The sequence below is a fragment of the Phascolarctos cinereus genome, unplaced genomic scaffold (genome assembly GCF_003287225.1).
Source record: "Phascolarctos cinereus isolate Bilbo 61053 unplaced genomic scaffold, phaCin_HiC Scaffold_8;HRSCAF=390, whole genome shotgun sequence".
Lineage (NCBI taxonomy): Eukaryota > Metazoa > Chordata > Mammalia > Diprotodontia > Phascolarctidae > Phascolarctos > Phascolarctos cinereus.
The window spans coordinates 6,800,823-6,825,450 of record NW_027556291.1 but is presented as its reverse complement, the minus strand read 5'-3'; the positions used below and the strand labels follow the sequence as shown (position 1 = coordinate 6,825,450).

The 24,628-nt window shown below is 39.9% G+C and overlaps 1 protein-coding gene across 3 annotated transcripts in view; it reads right to left on the bottom strand.

Moving 5' to 3' along the window:
• Positions 1-21,037: 21,037 nt before the first annotated feature.
• HTR2C (5-hydroxytryptamine receptor 2C) overlaps positions 21,038-24,628 on the bottom strand; it is a 184,430-nt gene continuing 180,839 nt past the window's right edge. For all 3 annotated transcript variants that reach the window (XM_078147771.1, XM_078147772.1, XM_020963486.2), the window contains one exon: positions 21,038-24,575. In XM_078147771.1, the coding sequence (XP_078003897.1) occupies positions 23,671-24,575 (905 nt within the window). In that variant the 3' untranslated portion in view covers positions 21,038-23,670. The remainder of the gene's footprint in view (positions 24,576-24,628) is intronic.

The window sequence follows — 24,628 nt, the reverse complement described above, 5'->3', positions numbered from 1 at the left end:
ACCTTGGTCATCTGTTGGGCTCAGAACATGTTCTAGTCTAGTTAAAAAAAAAAGAGTTTGTGCCAAAGATATTCCCCAGTGCTTTTTTCTCACTCCCTTAAACAGACCTATGGAACAAATGCTATCTATACCTGCCCATAGTGCTGGGTACACAGCTCATTTTCCTGTGCTGTTTGGAGTCATCACCATCTGGTGGATACCTACTCACACTGGGAGTCCTATGGATGGCCTTTCCTAAATCTGGCATGGAAGACCTGGTTAACACATGGAAGGCACTCAAGGCTTTCCTTTGGGTCTCCTAATATTCCAAAGACATGAGAATATCACTGGCCTACCTCCTTTCCTGGTCTTCTGTGTCCTTACTATAATATATATTATTTACTTCATTTAAATAATTATGGGTTATATCTTCCATCAAACTGACACCTACCATGTGTCTTTTTGTAGGTCACCTGACAATTAGATTCTTTTGAGGTTGGGGTGTGTTCCATGATAACCAGTCATTTATTGTTGGTGTTAGTAAAGATGATGCCATTTGTTCCCCACCCCCATCCCCATCGCCACTTTGGTTATGAAACAGTTTGTCATCTTTGATAGTGCTGTAGATTTCCAATCCTGTCCTCTCTTTCTATCTAATTTGGGGCCTTTCTCACTGTTGTTGGCCAGTGGTTTTTCTGAAGTCTGTAATGATAGACTCATTCATAGGGTTGTCATTCTAATTGCATGTTAGAACTTAGAAAGTAATGTTACTTATCCTTTTGTTATCTCCACTGTCAACAGTTCAGCTGTAGAAGGATGGATTTGTTTTCTGCCTATGGTATTGCTCAGTTGCTACATGCTAAGTTGTAGAGGGATCATACTCAGGATCAGAGAGTACCATGGGAATTAGCATCTTAAAGTGTTCAAGTATATACAGGATGCTGCATAATTCTTAGTCAGTTTTAAGCCGTATTGTTAATCAGACAATCATTAAGCAAAAATTTGTGATTCTATCAGGTATTGTATGTCAGCCTATATGTGGGAGACGCTATATTGGAAGAGAACCTTTTAAGGCTGGTATTTGACTTTATGGGGCAAATGTTTTTTTTTCCCAGCTGATAAACAATTCTCAAACTAAGAGTCTGCTGGGTGATCAAAGATATGGTCTGCCACAGCAAACCACAAAGTCATCAGACTTGGACTCAGACTCAATTGTTGCTGTTTTGGTTTTAGTTGCCTCAGTTTTTTCAGTATATTCTTTAAGAATCAGTGACTCATCTACCTCATTGCTGGTCCTGATGGATTTAAAGTAGAATTCTATGAAATGCTTAAAGAAAAACTAATATAAATATTACACAGGTTATTCTCCCAAATTGAGAAAGTACCCTATCAGACTTTTTTATGGGACAAATATAGTTCTAAAACTTAAACCAGAGAAAGATAAATCAAAGTAAGTGTATAGGATATCATCAATGAATATTCATTCCAATTTTAAAATAAACCCCTGTCAGCCTGCAGCAATTTGTTCAAGAAATAATTATGACCAAGTTGGAGTTTTACCAGAGATGCAAGGATGGTTCAGTATCAGGAAAACAATCAACAAAATTAATCATTTTGGAATAAATATCTAAACTACATAGTTTTATCAATAGATGCAAAAAATCCTTTGACAATGTACGTTTATTTATACTAAAAACTGCACAGAATATAAGAATTAGAGAACCTTTAAAAATATTATCAAAGTATCTACATCTCAAAACTAAGTGGAATGAAGATACACTAGAAGACTTCCCAGGAAATACAGGAGTAGAGCAGGTAAGCTGGCTCTCTGCTATTATTTGAAATGGTTCCAGCAATGCTAACAATAGTAGTAAGATAAGAGAAAGAAATTAAAAACATGAATGTAGACAAACATGAGATAAAATTATTCCTATTTGTTGATGACATGATGCTTTACATAGAAAATCCTAGATAATCAGTGCAGAAAATGGGACAGTGAATAGTTTCAGAAAAGTTGCAGTCTGCAAAATAAACCCACAAAAATTCACAGTATTTCTTTATAATAACAAGGCACTCTAAGATGAGATAATAAAGATATCCCATTAAAAATAACTACAAAAATGCATGCAATATTTAGAAGTCAGTGTGCTAACATACCATAAATACTTATATATATTCAATTATAAGTTGTTCCCTAAAAGAGAAAGAATAACTTAAATAAGTATAGAAATAGTAAGCTGGGCCATGCATATGTAATAAAAACAATACTACCAATGTTATATTATGTATTTAATTCTATACCAATCAAACCACCAAAGGGATACCTTAATGTACAATAAATTGCTGCCAAAGTTCATTTGGTACACAGTAGATGTAGAATGTTATGAAAAGAGGTAGGAATGAAGGGAAACAGCACTTTAAGACCGCAAACTAATATGATAAAACAGTCATCAAAACTATTTGGTGCTGGTTAAAAATATGCAAAAGTAGATCCATGGAAAATCTTTTGCAAGAGAGAATCAGAAATAATGCAATTCAACAACCTGAAAAATGGGAGAGAGAGGGGGAGTGCCCCAAACCATATGTAAAGATCCCTGTGGGCTGCATGTTGACTTAGCTTTAAAATGTAATGTTATATGTTTTATTGTATTTTTATGTATTTTGTTAAATATTTTCCCAGTGCTTTTTTGTATTTATTTAGTATTTTATTTTCCCCAGTTACATGTAAAAACAATTTTTAACATTTATTTGTAAAACTTTGAATTCTAAATTCTCTCCCTTCCTCCCTCCCCACCCCTCCAAATGCATTTTAATTTGGTTTGGCCAGGAGTGTTATGTGTTTGACACCTCTGCTCTAATGGTAAGAACTACTGGGTAAATTGGAAAGCAGTCTGCCAGAAATTAGACTTTAACCAATACCATATTCCATGATAAATTCAATATGGATATGTGACCTGAATATGAAATATCATATCATAAAAAATGAGAAGAGAAGCAAATTGTATAACTTTTACTATGGATAGGAGATGAATATTTTACCCAAAGGATAGAGTCAATTTAAAAGATAAAATAGATCGTTTTTATGAAATGAAATTGAAAAGCTTTTACACAGCCATTTTTAATTCATCTAGAATAAGAAGGGAAGCAGTTGACTGGCAGGGGGAAGCAACTCTGTATCAAATATACCTGATATAGTTTTGGTATCCATGTTATAGATAATTAAGAGAAATATATCAGACCAAAATCCATACCACAATAGATAATCTGTCAAAGGAAATGAAAGAATATACCAAGTCACTAATGACAAAAGAAATGTAAATGTAAAGCAACCCTGAGGTTTTACCTCTGACTCAGAAATTTAGCAAAGATGACAAAAGATGAGAATGTTCCATGTTGGAGGAGTTAGGGAAAGGCAGGCATGTTAATGAATTACTAATGCTGAATTTATTATTTCAGTTAATTTTGGTTAGCTCTTTAGGGTCCTTTAGATTGGAAAATGTCAGACATGTGACCCACAAGACTCCTAAGTGTAGCTGAATTGGATTAAAATGTAGCTGAGAAATATTTAACAAAATAAATAAAAGTATAAATACTTTTCAATCACTTCCTTTATTCATCAATTGTTGTGGCTTTTCCTCTTTTGTTTTTGATATGAACATTTTAATTTTCATCTTTTTAAAAATCAGACTGTTTATCTGTTTTAAGATTTTTTTCTTCTAATAACCAGATCTTAGTTTTACTTATCATTTCAGTAGGATTTTTTTCCTTTCGTTTTTGTTAACCTCTTCTTTTAGTTTAACAATTTCTACTTTGGTGTTTATTTTGGAGGAACATGATTTGTCACTTTTTTAATTTTTAAAATTGCACATCCAATTAATTTACTTATTTTTTCTTTTAGTAATGTAAGCATTTGGAGACATAAATTTTCCCCTACAGAATACTTTAGTTACATCCCATTATTTTTGTTATATTATATATGTAATATATATATATATATATATATATATATATATATATATATATATATATATATATATATATATTTGTCATTTTTCTGTCATGAAATTTTAATATTTGTTCTTTGGACCATTAATTCTTCAGGGAAGTTATTTAGATTCTTATTTTTAATTTTATAAAAGGACCCTTTAATATAATTCTTACTGCATTTTGGTCACTAAAGGATGTGTTGGGTTTTTCTGTTCTTTTACTTTAAGTGAGGTTTTTGTGTACTTCCTATACATGCTCAGTTCTTATGAAGGTGCCATGACCAGATGAGAAATATCTAAACTCCTTTCTTTTCTCATTCTGTAATCACCAGAGAGCCATCATCTCTAATTTTTTAAAGTTATATTTAGATCCTTAACTTCTTTCTTATCTTATTAGATTTGTCTTGATTTGAAAGAGTTATGTTTAGGTCCTCCACTATTATAGTTTTATTCTCTATTTCTGCACACTGATTAACTTTTCCTTTAAGTATTTAAATACTGTGCTTCTTGGTGCATATGTATTAAATATTGATATTAATTTGTTATATAGAGGGTACTTTTAATGTAGTTCCCATATTTCTTTTTATGTCTACTTTTACTATAATCTTGTCAGAAATCATAGTTGCAACCCTTGTTTTTTTGCATTAACCTGAAGCATAATAGTCCCTCATTTTAATGCTCTTTAAATGTTTCAAGTGTGTTTCTTGTAATCAGCATTGTTGGATTTTGCTTTCTAATCCATTCTGCCATCTTCTACCATTTTATGAGTCAGTTCATCTGTTGATATTCATGGTTGTTGTTAATGGGTATGATAGTTATTTTTGTGTTTCCCTGCATTTTGTTCTCTCTTTGCCCTCTGCCCTCTTTTTGAAGAAGGTGGTAAAAGAGGAGTTTGCTTAACGCTTACGATCCATGAACGATTCAGTCAATTTCTGCTTCATTTTTCCTCTTCTTTCCTCCTTGCTTTTATCCCTGATCACAAGTTTTTATTCTTTGTTTATTTCTGTTTAATTTCTCTATCATGCTGCCCCTTCTGATGCTGGAGTTTGTTTTGCTAGTGAATACAGTGTCATATATCCTGTCTTCCCTCTTAAATCCCCTTCTTCTCATCTCCTATATCCCCCTATTTCCCCTATTGGGTTTAATGTATTTCTGTACCACATTGTGCATGTGTTTTCATCCTTCCTTTGTCTGGTGCAGATGAAAGTATGGTTCCTGGTGTGCCTATTGCTCGTATCCACCTTTTCTTATTTTTGTATACTCATAAGCTCATGCAGCACTATTAAATGAGGTGGTGAATTCTTTCTCTTTCCTCCTCTTTTCATCCCATCTCTAATTCTATGTTTTCCCATGTACGTCTTTTTCTAAGAGCATTAAAATGGATTGAAACCACTTCTAGGCCCTTTGCTTGTTTTATTAAACATTCTTTATGTATGTTGGAAGTCTTGGGCTTAGAGGACACTTTTTTCTTCTTTCCATGTTATCTAAAGAATTCATTTTCACGTAATCCCCCCTAGTTCACTAAGTGCATGTACCTTTCTATGTTTCTCTTCTCTCATGTTTCCATTTCAAAGTATCTACTCACTTTTAGTCTTTTCTTCAGGAATAGTTGGAAATCCTCTATTTCATTAAAGGTCTATTTTTTCCTTTTTGGGTTATACCCAGTGTTGCAGGATATGTTATCCCTAATTGTAAATCTCTATCTTTTGCCTGTTATGATGTCGTATTCCTTGTCTCAACTCCAACTCTCAGATGAATCTTGGGTCCCTGAGCAAGGCCATGCTTCTGCCTCAAGATTTCCTGCAATGCCTCTGAGGAGGCCAGTGTTATTTCATAATGCCCTCTGCTTGAACCCCCAGAGGTATACTTTACCCCAAGATTTTCAGTCGAGAATCATTATTGTCAAGCAGCCTTAAGTAGCTTTCAAAAAGGGGTATTTACTAAGGTTGTACATGAAGAATTGTTGGTATAAAACTTCCCCTGATTGTCAGTAACATGTTCTCCTACATATAGTGTCCAGGGGAAAGTGGGCTCAAGCTCAGTGAGCATATTTGCTGGAGGCTTTCCTAGAAGTTCATTTCTCCCATTTGTGCAGTTTCTTTGCTGGGATCCTTGTAGAGCCTTGAGTCTAGTCTCTTTGGGGTCCTGACACAGACACTGCTGCTAGCCTCTGTTGTTTCAGAGGGATGATGCTAGGATGCTAATAAGAAGATGGGAATCCAAGATTCTCCAGACCCACCAAAACTCTGGCCAAAGAAGGGGTAGGGCAGGGAAGGAGACCCAGTCAAACCCAAAGCCAATGTATTTACTCCATCCTTACCCTACACAGAGATTTTAATGGAAAATTATACTTGCTCAGGAAGACCTGAGTTCTAATACTGCCTCATTTATTAGATATATGAAGCTGAGCAAATCACTCAATGTCTTTGTCAATTTAAAGTCACTTTCCCCACTTGTTAAATGGGGATAATAATATCACCTACTCCACAAAGTTGTTGTGAGAATCAAATGGGTTAGCACATGCTCTTTGCAAACATTAAAGTGCTACATGAATGCTAGTATTATGATGATGATAATGATGTCAACATCTCTTAGTACTAATTCTCTGTGTAGAATAATAACAAGTTAGCATTTACATTGAGTTTTAAGGTTTGACTTACCCAGCTGGATTGGAAATAGGCACGTGGGATGGAATAGCAACATGGTAGAGGGGAGTCAGAGGAGCTGAGTTCAAATCACATGTCTGCTTGCAACCTATGTGACCTTGGGAAAGTCACTTAAAATCCATGAGCCTCCATTTCCTTGTTAAGAGATTGGACCATATAGCCTCTGCCTTTCCTTTTAGCTCTCGTAGGATTCCATGTACATATATGGAAATAATAGTTATGTGATCTTGTGATTGGGAAACTGCAAATTCACCAAAAAGCAGTGGTGGGAGTAATCATATCTAAAAGGGGAATTTGGCAGAGAAAAAACTTGAAAAGGACCAAAAACTAGCATCCTATAATGGCAAAAAGAAAAATAAGTCATTAGCAGGGAATGATTTGTGTATTTTAGGCACAGAAACTTGGTGGTTAAGATCATTGGGTTATCCATGGCCCAGAAAGAAAAAGGCGAACAACATCCTCATCTGAAGGTGACAAATCAAATCCAAGGAGCTGTGCAGATGAGACACTGATGAGAAGTGACTATTAAACTGGAATAAGTAGATACATGGAGAGAATGAAATTGGAGACATGTAAATGTACACTCGAAGGCCTCCCAACAATTGTTCATAGCCTCGGCCAGAAAAAATGCTCTATAAAAACTCAGGTTGGCAGAAAGGAATACAAGAAAAGCAGAAGTTATCAAAAGATACAGAAATGAAACAGTCTACTCAACCATGAAATCGGCAAATATAAGAAGTATGTAAGAAAATGACAAGAACACATAGTGAAAGGTATGGGGTGCAGCCAGGCTTGTTCTGGAAAGCCAATATAGTGAGCTAGAATGGAATGATTGATGAGCCAGCTTAAATGAAGGAGAGGAAAGAAAAAATGTCGGCTGGGATGTAAAGCCATTAGAAAAGGAACAAAGCAACAGACCAAGAGAAAGTGGAGGGGAAAGCCCAAAATGGAACAGGTAATGAAACAACAATTTGACGTAAAAACCAGCAGTCATTTCTTAAAGGAGACCAATCAAATAGACAAATCATTGAGGAGAGGGGAGGGGGAAGTTAATGCAAATTGGCAAAGGTTGTGATGGAAAATGAGAGGTTGCGACAAATACCAAGGAAATAAACAATTACTAGGGAATCCTACTGAACTAGTCTCTCCCCTGTCTGAGAAATAATGGGAAGATCATTATCTATACAAGTATAAATTACTCGAACAGACATAACAGGAAAGTCATAATTCCTTAGGCCTATCTCAGACGAAGAAATAAGACAATGAAAACATCGGGCTGCTAAAAAGCCACCTCATCCAGATGGCCTCACAGCAAACCTTCCAAACTTGCCAAAATCAAAGAAGCTTTGTGTTTTTTTTTTCTTTGAGAGTATCAATAATATATATTATAGTATCCATGAGCAGTTATGAGGTAATTTGAAAACCAGAGGGTAACGATCAATGGTCCCACCTTTAACGCCACCTTGTGTGATTTTAGATAAGTTATGTCTCCTTCCTGTGCTTCAGTTTCTTTGGATGGCCTCTGAGGTCCCTTCCACTCTAGAGCTATGGTCTTAGGGGGGTGAGAGCAACCTATGAACAACTTCCCATTTCATGGAACTCCCACCAATGTTCTCCCTTAAGTCCCCATTGTAACTGGAAAATCCTATTCTTTTGCTTAAGCATTTCTAAGATATGCTTTACCCTGATTATTCATAGTTCGTAATCAGTGCTATGTCTCAGTTCTGCTCATTATGCACCTCTCTGTTGCTGTCTGACACTACATTTAAATCCATCATAGATTATGGTGTCCTGTGACTTCCCACCAAACAAGTGGTCAAATATTGGTGTTAACAAAGTATGAGTATTCACAGGTCGGTGGCAGGGAGAGGGAAGAAATTGGAGGCATCATTAAATGAGCTCTATAGCTTTTCTAAGTTATCCAGCCTGCCCTCTCCTCCTTTGGGTTAATTTTGGGCCAAACCCATTATCCATTTTCAAGTCATTAAAAAACATCAACAACAGGATCCTGTGGTCCTGCTGGGTCAACTGCGTGATGGTAAGGATGTGGTCTACTGTAGAATAGAAAGTGGGAAAGCGTCTCTTTCCCCTACGTAGGCCCTCAACTGGTATACCCTTAATGTATGTATATTTACTGATTGTAAACATTTTGTAGATTAGGAAATTAGACATATTGATTGCTAGCTCCCCATGTTTTTAGCATAGGGATTCCCAAGCTTGGGTACTACATATACCCTTGGGAGGAGGGAAATAAGAAACTTGATAAGGGGCTAAGGGGAATATATGCCTCTCTTCTGAAATATTTAACAACTTTATAACACTAAAATATTTTATTTAATATATGTTTTTTAAAGAAAAATCAGTTTGTTATGTTTCAATTCATGGTAAATTCTAGAATGTGTTTCTATTCATATTGAATAGAAAAGGCTAGGGAACCCTGTGCTAGTGGTTGCCATTTGTTTTTTTAAGTAAGTTTTGAATGATATTTTCTGTTTATTAGATCATTTTAGTTATCCCACGTATCCCTCTTCTTTCCTTCTCAGATAACCATCCAATGTGACAAATAGTATTTTATTAGAGAGGGGAAAAAGTCAGAACAACTGATCCATACATTGATAAAGTCTGAAAACATGTGCAATGTGTAACACCTGGGGAGGTTGGGGGTGTCTTCTCATATTCTTTCATTTGATTCCTGTTTGATTTTTATAATTTTGTTATACTTAGTTTTGATTTTTTTGGTGTGTCGTTCATTCCATTTCCATTGTTGCAGCTACCGTGTTTGTTGTTTTCCTGGCTCTACTTACTTTATTCTGCATCAGTTCATATAGCTCTTTCTATGCTTTTCTATATTCATCATAATATTTCTTTTTTTTTTGCCTCTTTTTTTTTTTGTGTGTGAGGCAATCAGGGTTAAGTGACTTGCCCAAGGTCACACAGCTAGTAAGTGTCAAGTGTCTGAGGCCAGATTTGGACTCAGGTCCTCCTGGGTCCAAGGCTAGAGCTCTATTTACTGTACCACCTAGCTGTCCCTTCATCATAATATTTTTTTATAGCACAGTAACATTCCATTACATTCATGTACCACAATTTGTTTAGCCAATTACCAATGGATGGGGATCTATTTTATTTCCAATTCTTAGGGATCACAAGAAGTGCTACTATAAATATTTGGAGTATATGGGGACTTCTCCCCCTCCCCCCACATTGATGGCTCCCTTGGAGTGGAAGCATTGTTGTTTCTTGTGTTTTATTATTATTGCATAGAAATTTTATTGATTTTTTTAATGTTTTATTTTGAAGCCTGTGACTCTGTTGAAGCTATTGTCTCAATTAGTATCTTTGCTGATTCCCTAGAATTTTCCAAGTACAACACTATAGCATCAGCAAACAGTTCAGTCATTTCAGTCATGTCCAACTCTTTGGGACCCATTTAGGGTTTCTTGTCAAAGATCCTGGAGTGGTTTGCCATTTCCTTCTCCAGCTCATTTTACAGATGAAGACACTGAGGCAAACAGGGTTAAGTGACTTGCCCAGGGTCATACAGCTAGAAAGTATCTTGAGGCCAGATTTGAATTTGGGATGATGAGCCTTCCTGACTCCAAGCCTGGTGCTCTGTTCACTGCAGCACCACCTAGCTGCCCTCTTCTTTATCTATCTTTATGCCCATAATTCCTTTTTCTTCTCTTACTGCTATTGCTAGCATTTCCAAAAGTATATCAAATAATAGTGTGGAGAGTGGGAATCCTTTCTTCACTCCCCTGTTTATTAGAAAAGGTTCTAGTGTGTCCCCATTGCATGTGATGCTGGCTTTTGGTTTTATGATATAAAAAAGGTCTCTCTATGACTATACTTTGTGGAGGTTTTGGGGTGAAAGTGTTGTTTTGTCAAAGGCTTTTTATGCATCTATTGAGATGATTGTGTGGTTTTGGATGTTTTGGTTTTTAATATGTTTAATTATGTTGATTGTATCCCTGTATGAATCCTATTTGATCATAAAAAATGATTTCTTGGATAAATTACTGTAGTCTGACAGAATTTTATTTACAATTTTTGAGTCATTGTTCATTAATGATATTAGCCTTTGATTTTCATTCTGTGTTTTATCTTTTCCTGATTTAGATATTAAGTTTATATTTGTCGAAAAAAAAAAGGCTTCTGGTAGGGTATTTTCTTTCTCAGTGTTTGAGAATAATTTGTGAATTATGGGTAGTAGGTATTTTTGTGTGTGTGTGTGTGTGTGTGTGTGTGTGTGGCAAATGGGGTTGTGACTTGCCTAGGGTCACACAGCTAGTAAGTATCATGTGTCTGAGGCTGAATTTAACTCAGGTCCTCCTGACTTCGGGACTGGTGCTCTAGCCACTGCAGCGCCACCTATATGCCCCTGCTAGTAACTGTTTTAAAGTGTTTGATGGAATTCTCTGGTGAATCAATGAGGACCAGGAGGTTTTTCTTTGGTAGATGGTTTCCAGCTAGATTTATTTCTTTTCTGAAGTTGGGTTAAGATCTCTCTGTGGACTCTGAGAGTTTGGATATTTTTTGTGTTCCTGGTTTTGTCAGCATTTAACGGTGCGAAACATGTTTTGATTATTCATTTTATTTTTTCTCATTTTGCTGTGATTTCACCTTGCTAATTTACTATTTTATTGATTTGATTTTCTATTTTTTAAATCAGACTAGCTAAGGGTTGACCCATTTTATTAGCCTTTTCAAAGAACCAGTTTTTAATTTTATTGGTCTTTTCTGTGTGTTTTGTTTCAAATTAAATTTGTCCTCTAATTTTTAATATCTCTTGTTTTTATTTTAGCTTTATTTGTTGATTTTCTAATTTTTAAAAATGCATATTCAATTCATGAATCGTCCCTTTTTATATTTTGTTAATGTATGTAAAGCTATGCTTTTCCCGCTGAGGACTGCTTTAGCTATATCCCAGAAATTTCGGCATATTGTTTCATTATTATAGTTTTTCTTTTTTCTATTCTAATCCCAAAGTTCTGTCTGTTGCCTTTTCCCTAATTGAATTGAAGTGGCAAAGGGTGGATACTCATGCTGCGCTTGATTGTCCCACTCCAATTTTTCATAATTGAAGCTTTCTAGAATAGTCGGTGATAAACACTAAGGATTCTAAATAAATGCATGTCTTGATCTTTGTTCATTGCAGATAGTCACAATTCTGTCTGATCCTGTTTCTGGTGAAATAATGTTATAATGGCTACATCATAGCTATGGCAGACCTCCTACCAGTGTGATGAATAATAATATATAATGACACATCACACAGATAGACAATCAGCATTTTTAATCCCAGAAGTAAGCATACAGTACAACTGAAGCTTGTGGAGTGATTTTGCCTGGTAAGTCATTGGACTGCTTAGTCTCATGAATTCACACTGTAGCATCGTTAGCATAGCATACAGCAAGGGAGGTGTGCGCTTGTGTGCGTGGATCTGGGACCAGTAGCCTTCAAGTGGTTGAGTCTACTCTAGTTAATAGCTTTTCTCCCTCTCCCCTTGGCGCTGGCTGTTCAGTTCCATCACTGGCAGTTATGCATGTTTCTAGCCACCTTCCCCATTTTTATGGAATATCTAAGGTTTAATTGGTACTTTGTGTAACTTATACCATACACTATGTTCTTATCAAATTCTCCCTTGTAATAGAGAAATTTAAGGGAAGTTGAATGCAAAAGTATCCATTTGGTTAATTCTGATTCAGTAGCAGGTGGAAAAATGACATCTCTTATCTAGAAATACAATCATTCATAATTAATTAGTAGTCAATTGCCTTTTTGTTTTGTTTTCATTAACATTGGGGTGTGTGTGTGTGTGTGTGTGTGTGTGTGTGTGTGTGTGTTTTCATACTATGGTTCTGCTTTACTTGGTTGATATCTAGGCTTGTTCCATAATTCTCTTAATTTCTAATTTGTCATGTCATATTTGCAGCAGGTTGATCAGTCTTCCAAAATACAAGGGCTTTTCCTTGGGTTCCCATTATTTGTTACCACTGAGTATGCCTATGAATGACTAGGGAAAAATGTGACCATTCTGTCTGTGACCACCTTTCTTGGGCTATATATCTAGAAGTCTGATTGCTGGGTGGTGGACAGGTTTGCAAAGACTAGTAGATGTTCAGACCTGAAACAAAAGTTTTATTAGCAAAACAATAGGATCAATTCATGGTTCCACCAAGTAACAGTTGCATACCTCTTTTCTACAGTTTCTTCTGTGACCTTAGTTTATCTCTCATCAATACCACTATGTGTGGTAAGTGGTGAAACTTGGTTGAAGTTGGTTTGCTCACATAATAATTGAGAATACTCTTTTCGCATGATTGCCAATAAATTGCAGTTGTTTTTTGTGAGACCTGTGTTTGGGTAGCTTTGGACCACGTACTTGTAGATGAGGGCCTCTCGGTCTATTACACAGATGCATCTAGAATATCAGACCATGACCATGAATCTGATGCAGAAGTCACTTTCCATTCCATGAGTGATCCTCTTCTAGCTGTACTTAGGTACTTAAGCTTGCCACTCCTCCTAAATAAAAAAAAGTCTATTCTTTTCCTACGATCAGTTAATAAACCTTGTGTGAGAAGACTCTTTCCCATGTTCCCATGTCAGAAAGTTGTACCTTTGTATATTCCTAATATAGCTGCCAGATTATCACTTGCTATGTTATAACAGATATTCCTATAGATCACATAATTCATTCCTCTGTTTAAAAATATTATATTATGACAAAGATCATATCTTTGCACTTAGGAATCTGCAATGGTGCTGAAAGGGCAAAATAATTATATGTAGCCCTGTCTCTCATGCAACAAGGAATTACACATTCCAAGTCTAGGTCTTGCTATATTTCTGTAAAGAGTGATTCCCAAATATGTGCTGTCAAGTTAAACTAAATATGTTATATCATCATTTTGTTCTTTTTTATAAATTCAATTAATTTTATTTTCAGTCTTGAATTCTCCTTGCTTTACCTCCCCTTCTCCCTGCCCTCATTGAGAAAGCAAGAAAAACAAAATTTGTTATTAACATGTACAGTCAAATAAAGCAAATTCCCACCTTAGCCACGTCAAAGAAAACATGCCTTATTCTGACTTTGAGTCCATCAATTTTCAAACTCAGGGTGGGTGATCCTTGAGTCATGAGCCCCTCTGTGATGGAAGTTGGTTCCCTTGTGTTGATCAGAGTTTGTTGTTTGTCTTTATAATGTTGCCGTTAATGTATAAATTAGTCTTCTGGTTCTCCTTACTTTACTGCATCAGTTGATACAAATCTCAGGTTTCTCTGAAACCTTTCATCATTTCTCATAGAACAATAGTATTCTGTCACCCTTATTTAGCCTTCAGTATAACTTGATCTGCCATTTCCAGTTGATGGGCACTCCAACCATTTTTAATTCTTTGCCACCACAAAAAACTGCCACTGTAAATATTTTTGTACTTATGGGCCCTCTTCCTTGATATTTTGTGCATTTTATAGTATTTGGAATGGAAATTAACTTTCTATTATTGCCTCTTGGATTTTTAAATTGTTATGTACAAATGCTGTTGATTTTTGTGGGCTTATTTTATAGCCTGATTCTTTGCCAAAGCGAGTAATCTTAATTTGTTTCTTTGCTGAATCCATAGGATTTTCTAAGTAAGCTGTCATGTCATCATCAGGAAATAGGAGTTGTTTTGTCTCCTCTTTGCCTTATCTTTATGCTTGTAATTTGTCTCTTCTCATTGTTATTGCTAGTATTTCTCCAGAACTACATAAAACAGTAGTGGTGAGAGTGGGCATCCTTGCTTTGCTCCTAGATTTGTTGGGAAATAGTCTAATGTATTCCCTTTATATATGATGCTTACTTTTGGTTTTAGATAGATACTTTTTAATTAAAAAGCTTCCTCTGTGCCTCTGCTTTCTTTTTTTAAGCATAAATGACTGCTGTACTTTGTCAAAGGCTTTTTACTGCATCTATTGAGATAATCATGTGGTTGTTTTTCCTGCTGTTGAACTGCCCTTGTATCCCTGGTATAAATCTAACTTGTTCATCATGAAGGATTTCTTGGATGAATTGTTATATTCTATTTGAATTTTTGAATCAATATTCATGACGGATATTGAGTTGTAGTTTTCTTTTTATTCTTCTCTGGTGTGAGATGAGAATAACCAGGTAACTGGACCAGAATTTTGTAAGCAAAAGCAAGGTTTATTGAGTCTGTTAGTGAGGGTGGCTCTCCTGCTTGGGTAGAGTCACAAAGTTCAGGGAGGGAGCAGTGTTTTTATGGGGCCAAAGAGGAGTGCAGGTGGGGCAGAGCTGATTTATTAAGGTTGCTGTTACTGGGGCTTGAGGCTGATCTAGGGCAATAATACCCTTTTACCCAGCTTCAGGATTAGGGGTTTCTTCATAACAGGATGGGGTGGGGGAGAGCTAGGCTGTTTCTCAGAACAGGTTGGACAACAGGATACCATGGCATGTTCTATTTTCCTACTTGCATTGCAAGCACTAATGGGAGAGTATAGAATCTGTGTGTAAAGAAAATGGAGTGATTCTCAAGATGAAGTCTCTCTGGATCCCCACTGGCTTAGCTCTTAGGACTATAATTGTGTAGTTAAAGGAGTCTGAGAGAGTGCTTCCTTTCTCAGTTTTTGAGAATAATGTGTGCAGTATTGGTTTTCATTTTTCTTTAACAGTGAAGCCATCAGGACCAGGAGTTTTTCCTTTGGTAGTTCTTTGATACCTAGTTTCATTTGCATTTCTGTGATTGGATATTTTGCAGTTTTCTCTTTGGCCTTCACTTAACCTCTGCCTAGGAGGCAGTTTGGGGGCTCAACAGATAGAGCCCTGGGCCTGGAGTCAGGAAGACCTGAATTCAAATCTGGCCTCAGACACTAGCTGTGTGATTCTGGGCAAGTAACTTAACCCCTTTTTGCCTTAATCCCCCGAAGAAGGAAATGGCGAACTATTTTTGTTAAGAAAGCCTCATTTGGGGTCGCAAAGAGTCGGACCACAAAACTTTCAGGGTGTTCAGGGTTTCCCACCATGTTCTTGAAGGTTTTTTCCTTGTTATTCTTGCTCCTTATGGATTCCATTTTTAATCTCTTATTTCATTTTTCCAAGTCTTCTTACAGTCCTTTTGAACAGGACATTCTTTTCTCTGAGGCTTTCTTCTCCTCTTGGCAAACCAGAGGTTAAGCAACTCGCTTAGGGTCACACAACTGATAAATGCCTGAGACAGGATTTGAACTAAGGTCTTTCTTATTCCAGGCCCAACCCTCTATTCACTGTGGTGCCACCTAGCTGCCTAAGAAAAAGGCTTGCCTACGTGAAGGGAAGGCCCTTTATGCTTGGCTGAGGGTGTCTCCAGGCCTGGGAGTCACCACACCCTCTTTTGATGACAAATAAGTTTATATTTGCACATGGAGTCAATTGAGCATCACTCTGCACTGAGGCCTATATCTCTGGGAATCCTTGCTCTGCTCTGGTTATGTTGGTAACTGTTAAATGACTTTCAAGTGACTCAGTGCTTTCAGTTACTGGAGCCAAGCCAGTAGGAGTTGGCCTGGGGCAGTCTTAGCATCCCCTTCCATCATGGGAGAAAATCTTCTGGTTATATTGCTGAACTCCCAGGCCTTAGAGAGATGAGGCCCAGCTTTGCCTTTAAGAACTGCCGTTTGGTACCAACGGTAAGTCATGTTGTGTCACAGCCCGTGGTACCCCTACGTCATTCTGGATCCTGAATTTCTATGTCTTAGCTAGAGTTGCGAGAATATAGCCTTCATTTTAAGGATTGCCTGCCTTACAAACGAATCCAGTCAATCTTGTCCCTCAGTCTGGGTCTTTGGGCTCATTATGTGTCTCAGATGCACTAGTGTTGGTTTTCATCTTTTTGTCTATTTCTTTTAGAGTGTATATTCTATTTATATATGAGATTGTAATTGTGAGGTCTGCTTTTTCCCTTGAAGTGGCAGCATAAGCAGCTGTCTTTCACCTTACTCATGCCTAGCTCTTTAAAACATGGTGTGGTAGCACTAATTTGCTTCTAGGCTCTATTCACAGAAGAGCTGGCCCTCCTTCCTAATACCTTTCTTGAGTTTCTTATTCAATCCCCCCACTCCTCCCCACCCCATCTCTTTCAGGCCAACCCCATCCCCTTGGCACTTGAGTAACCATTATGGACAGGAACTCTTCTGAAAAGAGCTGATCTATGGACTGCCTGGATTCCCTTCTCAGCAGTGTTGGGATCTTCTGTCTGATTCACAGCCATTATACATTCTTTCTTTGCTCTCTCTGCGTTCTGGAGACAGTGAGGGGTTTTTGGAAGACAAAGAGCCTGACTGTCAAAGTGGTCGAGTAGAATGAATGTGTGAGTTGCCCAATCTTGCTTTCCCTGTCTCTGTCCTTTTTCCTTTGAGAGTACGCCTTGTTGAAACAGTTGTGAGAGATGGCCGTGCGAGATTATCAAAGATGACATGTATTTGGTCTTGGGCTGGAGCCCTGTTTTATTGGCTTACATTTAAAGTCAGCAATCCTACCTTTAGCCCATGTGTCTTCTCCATCTACCTATCTTAAGGGCTTCCCTTCACCCAATGGGGCCTGATTCTTCCTTCCTGGGTAGATTATTTCCACAGTCTCCAGGCAGTGTAAGAAATGGAAGGGAAAACTTCACGTGCCAGGCATGGCTCTTCTATGTTTTCCTTAACTTCTTATTGCCTAAAGGGGTGGCTTTCTTGACCTTGATGCCAAGAAATCCTGGGAAATGGTGTACCCTTTTGGGGCTGGTATCCTTCCCCTTTGGGCAGGGATTAGGACTGAGTCAAAATTCTCTAGGCTAAAGGCCCTCAAAATATCTGAGCTGGGAAGGACTTGTACGCATCATTTAATAGTAGTGGAACTTACAGACTTGGAAAAGTGAGGGGACAGGTTCTAGAATTAAATTTTTGACAATGCTGTCCTACTGTGGCCCTCTTCTGTCCTTTGTGGCTATGCTACATAAAAAGGTTTTTATTTCTTGCAGTTGGGGTTTGCTGTTGACATGGGGCCACTATGTCAAAATGATAAGAGGCTGTTGTTAATGGTGTTGGGGAAAGAGGTGGTGGGGGGAAGCTTCTTGTCTCCCAATCTCAAAGCTCTGTCTCTTTGGCTGAGGGTGAGTCCTGAATGTCTCTGGACTCCTCTCTTGAGCTATTCTTCTTCTTCCCCTGCCCATCCTGTGGTGGGTCTTCTATGTAGACATATCCATGACCTTATTATTACGTCTTCTGAGGCAAGTAGTTGAAGTATATATTGGAAGAGAGGAAGAGTCACTGACTTAATCTGTTAATTTATAGACTCTCCAAGTTGGCAAAGACTGACTTGTCCCCTCTCCTCTAGCCAGAAGTGGTCTCTACTACTGAGCACCCTCATATGTCTTCTCTGATGCACCCTCTCCCTTCCCCTGGAATCCAGGCCTTCTCCTAAGGGTACTTTAGTAAAGTGACTAGACTGAGGCCCAAAGTGGGATGATGCACGGTGCAGTTATTGCTTATAAAGCTGTTTTGAATGGGCCTGTGGTGTGCTTGTCTGTCGGCATACAACCAACACAAAGTGGGCCACTCAGATGTGATGTAAGAATAGTTAGGCTTGGGCCTCTGCAGAAAGTAATATGGGCCCACCTTACCTGGAATAGCATCTGTTCATATCTGTCATAGTCAGTTGTCAACCATTATTTGGGGACATGGATAGCAACTATTGCCAATGTGATTCTGACTACCTGTGGCAATCTTGTGAGCACCTTGGCAGGCACCTACGTGGGACTTAGAGCGCTATGTAAGTAGGGAGACTTCTCTTGGGGTGAGGCTTCTCAAAGGTCATGGAGAGTGTTTGCTTCTGCCTTTTGGAGGCATATGGGCAAAGGTGGCAGAAATTGGGGCTGAATTCTGTGGGACACCCCAGGGAGGAGGCCCAGAATGGCAGGCAGTTGAGGCTGAGATGGGGCCCATTGCCTGGGTGGCTTGGTTAGCCCTTGCCTTGATGAAAAGGCAGCCTGCCCTGTCATCAGAGTTCAGGATGAGGCTGGCTTGCACTCTTGTGGAAACCTCCAGCCAAAACAAGGATACACCTATCTAGGACAGAACAACCTGGGAGGATATAAATGGAGTAAAGGCAGTCCCGGAAGAGGCTTGAGGAGTGAATCATCAGTCTAGTGAACCATCTTCAGAGTACAGAACACCCATGATCCACATGTGGGACCTCCCTGGCTGTGGGACAGAATGGGGTCAGTTTTCCTTAAGGGTTACAATCAGTATGTGCCATAGAGGTCAGGTCAGATTGTGGCCAAGGCTTGTGGGCTTTTTGTGCAGTCCCTCTATGGCAGCTGTAAGAGGGAGTGAGGCATGGGCAGGTTCCCCTTCACACCATTGGCTCTATCCAAGCCTACCAGATCCAGGATCCAAGGCAATGTCTACTAGAACTGTTGTTCTCTGCGGCACTTTCATGGAGGAATGCAGCATAGGCAGACCCATCTCCCCAAGTCTTTGGCTCTGGGCTGCTGGGCTGCTGCTTCATGCTGGAGACAAAAGCCTACTTGCTGCTTAGGGGCTACAGTGGTGGCCCAGGAGTGCCCTCTCACTTTCTCCCCACCTTTTTGTCTAAGGAAGGATGGGGCTGTATGCATCTACTCCGAGGACTGAGTACGCCAAGGCCTTGGCATTCTGCGGGGCTGAGTCCCTTCAGAGAGGCCGCTGAATAGGCATGGTGAATCTATGGCGACTTGGAATGGTGGCACCACTGAGTCATATGCCCCATCTTCTAGCTGGGCATTGGCCACCCAAGGCATACACAAAATCCTCTTCCCTCTATACATAGCAATCATGTTTATCTTGGACTTCCATAGGATGTAGCTCAGAAAACTATTCCCAGTCTACAAAATAATCTCGTGTTTCACCTAAGATGGACCAACAGGACTCATCTGGAGATGAGGGGATGCATTTCTTTTTCCCTAAGAGTATGTTTCTTCCTGTACCCCGGCCCCATCGATGGCCTTTGCCTTCAAGTGAAAATATTTCTGATGTGCCATTGTGGGCTCAGGGCTTACAGTCAGGGGAGAGGTAGGGAAAGGTGAGAAGGGGCTCATCTCTCAGCTTCCCTTCTCCCCAGTGTCTAAGTTGAGCCCTGTGGCTGGTTAGCTTTTACTGGGCAGGACTGGCTGAATTTTTGTCTCTCTGTTCCTAGTGCCTAGCACTGTGCTGGCCTATGGCTGGAGAGAAATCTATGGTTGTGGAATGGATGGTGGACTGAGAGGGCCAGGAGTTCGCCGACCTGCAGCCCATTGGTTTTCACAGTCCTGAGCATCACGCATCACACTGTGGGGCTTAGTTGCCTGAGCTGCCCTGTAGTTTCCTGGGAATTCATTGGTCCAGCTTCCCTGGATCCTTCTACAGTGTAGCAGTCTGTAAGGGATGGGGATTCTACCTTCCTCCTAAGTGCCTAAAAGCAAGTCTTAGGGGAGTGGGTCCCACTCAAGGAACTCTTCTGGTAATAGCCCTTTCCCAGATATCCCCACAGTGCCACCTAACTGTCCTTCTCATTGCCTCTGAGAATTTACAGGTGTCAGAGGGTGGCACAGGCTGCTGTGGCTCACAGATTCTAGTCATTCTCACTGAAAGCCTAGAATGGTAACCAACACATTTCCTGGTGTTTGGGGCTCTGCTACTTTATGCTCAGACAAGATGGTTTATATTACCTTTTGGTAGTACTCCTTTTGGTCACTGATAGGAGTTGTGAGAAAGGTCACTGAGCCTGATGGAAGGGATATAACTGCCATTGGCAGAAGGACAGTCTCCTGAAGTGACAATCTGGAGCTATAGAGATCTAGTATAGGTAATTAAATTGTAGCATTAAGGGCTCCATTACACAAGGAATTAGTGATGAGATTATTTTGTTACAAGGTTCAGAGCTTACACTTGGGGGCTGTTGTTAATATGGAACATCCTGAAAGCCTTAGTGCAGTTGTAAGCTATTAAAGACTTTAGGACCCCCTGTACAAGCAAGGGATACTTGGGGGATATCCCCTACCCATGATCCCCTATTTGGGTTCTTGTTCAGAGATCAAGTAGGAGGTCCAGCCAAAGACGTACTAGGGAAGGCTTGGGGATGGCTTGTAATAGACAGCCTGGTCTGATCAGGGTAAGTGGTGGTTGTCGGAACCAATGATCAGCTCACCAGTATGTCCCTGTTGTCCTTGCGTGGGGACAGCCCTGCAATCTGCTGAGCATGGAGAGGACGGAATCATTCTTCCTGGCAGCCTCTCACTGGCCCCAAGTGTTTTCACTCCTGGGGTCTCTTGTTTTCATGAGGGCCAACCCCCGGGGTCAAATGCTGCTCACCCCACCCTCAGTTGGATGCATTCCGGCGTCGAAAGAAAAGACTACAGAAGCGAGAGTAATTGAACACTTACTATTGAATAAATTAAGAGAAATTTCACAAAGATCTGGTGCAGGTGATATATCTAGGCACCAGGTATCTTGACAGCAGGCTACCTAGAGATCATTCACAAAAGATTACCTTCAGACAAGGGGTCAGGGAGAGAGGGAATATACAAGGCAATCCTTAATTCCTCAATTCTTATCATTAATATAGAGATTATAATAATACATCAATATAGAGATTCCATTGAACATTAAGGTTGCAATTAATAATCTATTAATAATCTATCATGCAAGTTTTTTTGTTTTTTTTAAACATTAATAGACATTAAGATAACTTGTAGATATAGATAGTAGTTTAATATTGAACACAGAAAATTGGTGATTAGCACAGGAGTTGGAGAACCATGACCATGTGAGATTTACTTGATGCGACTGTGTGACAATATGGAGACTGTCCACAAATGTGCTCTAAGCTAGTTATCGTTGGAGTTTATTGCTAGTGCAATTGAAAGTCTGTGGGTTTTTCAAAGGATTTCTGTTAACATGTGCTATGAGCTTACCCTTTATATTTGACAGAAGAAATAAGATGTCTCCCCTTTTCTCTGATACTCACTACTTCAGATCTGAACCAGAGGGTTGGGGGGTGGGGAGGGGAACATGGTTTTGAATCAGCCTGAGGGCTGCTAAAGGTGGTGTTTCAGTCCCCTGTAGTTTCAGCTACTCTGCTGTACAGAAATACACAGAGATAGAATTGTGCGACACATGTGGTTCGCATGCAGGGTTTCTTTAGACAGTGTCATTTTGGGATGGACGAGCTGGATCTCGTCCAGCTGGTCGTGGGAACGCTTAGACGTGGTTCAACAGAGCAGATGGGCAGATTGACTTGGACCTTCTTGTGACGCTTTTGTTTTTTGGGGGGAGAAGGAGAAATCCATGCTCGAAGAAATGACTGACACCTGTCAGTGTTGCAAAGCAGGCTGAGGCCACCCTGGTTTTGCCCAGGGTGGTGGCTCTCCCACTGCCTCTCGGTTTTCATCCTCTAACTAGGAAGGTAATCTCACATTGGACTTTTCACGAGCATGGACTGCTGCTTGCGTCAAAGCTGGCCGTCAAAGATTGGGCCCCGGGGTTCTGGGTATTCAGATTCTGCCACCTCCAGTTTCCAGAATTTGGAACGTACACTCGGAGGCCGTGCAAATAATGTCGGGCATAAGCTAGCATCATGGAATCCTCAGGGAAAGCCACAGATCTGTGTGAAATGGACACACAAACAGAAACACAATCACTGGGAACACTTGTCTACTCTGCACACAGTATAGACTGGATGACCAGACGTGAGTAATTCTCAGGCCCTATTGTTGGGGCTCTGAGTGAGGATGGTCATGGAACTGAAATGGAATCCTTAAGAGAGCGGCAGATCCGCAAAGAACACACAAAATAGGACACAATACAAATTGGTCACAAGGCTTAACTTCTTGTACATGATTGTAATACGATGACAAGCTTGCCACTTGCACAAATCAGCTGTAGCCTTTGCTTACACTAGCTAATGTGAGGAAGGAGCCAAACAGGAGATAACTTTAGCTTTGAAAAATCCAATGGAAACTCTGTATTTCTTTTTATTCCCAGAGTCAGATAAGCATTTTGATAGATTGACATTCCAAGGGCCTGCTTCCGTAGTACTGAATCAAGTTAAGACTTGTAAAGTCTCCTCCTCTTGACTTTCCAGGTGTTACCCTTCAAGCTCTAGCTATGAGCTTTGCTTGAGAAAGGGCTACGGAAGTTTGCCCTAAAGAGAGGTACTTGATTCTTTCTTTTAGTTTATTTTTTTTTCTCTTAAAATCTCTGTCAATATAAGGCTAGAAGGTATTGTAAATTTGCCTTTTGATTTTTTTTTTTGCTTGCTTATTTTCTAAAGCAATAAGGGATTCTAGGATCAAGGGTTTGACCTCCCAGGGAATCTCAAATCCCAGAATGGGTAAATAGCTCCAGGACTGTATCACTAAGCTCCGTCGTGGGACTAAGTTTTTTGACCGAGGACCACCAAGAGAATGGTGCTGAAATCCGAATTTGAAATGTGGTCCTCGGGAGGTGATAAGCTAGTGGTATATGTATCTCTTCTTGTCCTTGCACTCCACGGTCCTGCGTTTGGGGGATGGGCAGTGTTGTCAAATGCCCATATCGAACAAGGCTGGTCAGAACCTCATCTCATGATGACAATGTGCATGCATGAAGAGAGCAAGAATATAAAGCATACATTTACTGTCAGTCTGGAAAAACGTGCTTCCAAATGGGTAGATTTTAGTGTGGCCTAGGAAAGTGTCACCCAAGAGAGACAGCCCGTTTCTTCCTCCAATACTTAAAAAGAGGTTGACTTTTTTATTCAGCTAATAGAACAGATTTGAATAATTGGTCTTTTAGAAATCTTTTGTGTACAGTAAATATAAAACTTTAAACCTCACTCATAGGCATGAATCAAAGTACAAGATTGCAAAGCCATACTCAAACACCTTTGCTTGGAATGCTATATTTACAGGGATTTCTAAGCGGCACAGGAAATTCTCACGAGTCAATCTCCTGTGCTAATTCACTCGACTGGATTTCCTATGCCGGGTCTTCATGTTGAGCCGAAGCTCAGGGTGAGACCTTAAACAGAAGTGACCTTCTCATTGACCATAGTACAGGTATCCTCAACTATTGCTTCCGCTGGCTGGGGAGAGCAAGGCTCCATCTCAATCACCACCTCAACTACTTCAGTATTGGGCCTCTCCTCAAAGGGGACAATCTGGGGCACATCCTCATCATGGCTGGGGCTGTATTCCCTTGGGACAAATACCCTTGGGGTAAAGTCCCTCCCAGTGTACTGACGGCCAGTGTATTCCCTGGGGTACAGGTTAGCAGCACTGACTGGGAGCTGCCTGGGAGGGCTCTTGGTTTTCCCCAACCATCCAAAGCTAAGGTACTTGAGGAAGGCCCGGCGGTAGGTCTTGTTGAAAAGGGTGTACACCAGAGGGTTGATGCCAGAGCACACATATCCAACCCAAACGAACACACTCAGGAGCTCATCCATAGTTGACTTGCGACAAGACTGAGTGCAAATAACCGCCATGATATTAGTGATAAAGAATGGGCACCACATGAGCAGGAAGAGAAAGAAGACAATGCCAAGCACCTTGGAAGCCCTACGCTCATTAGCAATGGCCTGCATGGTCCCCTTACGATAGCCCTCCCGATGGCCCGGAGAAATAAGACGAACAGGCACCCCAGTATTGGGATTGTGAATCATAGAGATGTTGTGGGCACTCCTCTCCCTCCGCAGGCAACCAAACCTAGAGCGCCTCCTACGCCTCTCCCCAGGCCCGAACACGCTGCTCTGGCCCTGCAGGACCTGGATGGTCAGGCAGTAAGTGATGACCATAATGAACAGCGGAATGAAAAACGCCACGAAGGAGCCAATGAGCACGAAGTTGGGTTCGTTCAGGCTGCAGCTTCCATTCACAAAGACCTTGCTCTCATCCCTCAGGCCAATGATTGGGATGGGCAAGGACACAGCTAGAGCAAAACAACAAAAGGATTATTGAGTAGAGTCAAGAGTGTAGGCCAGC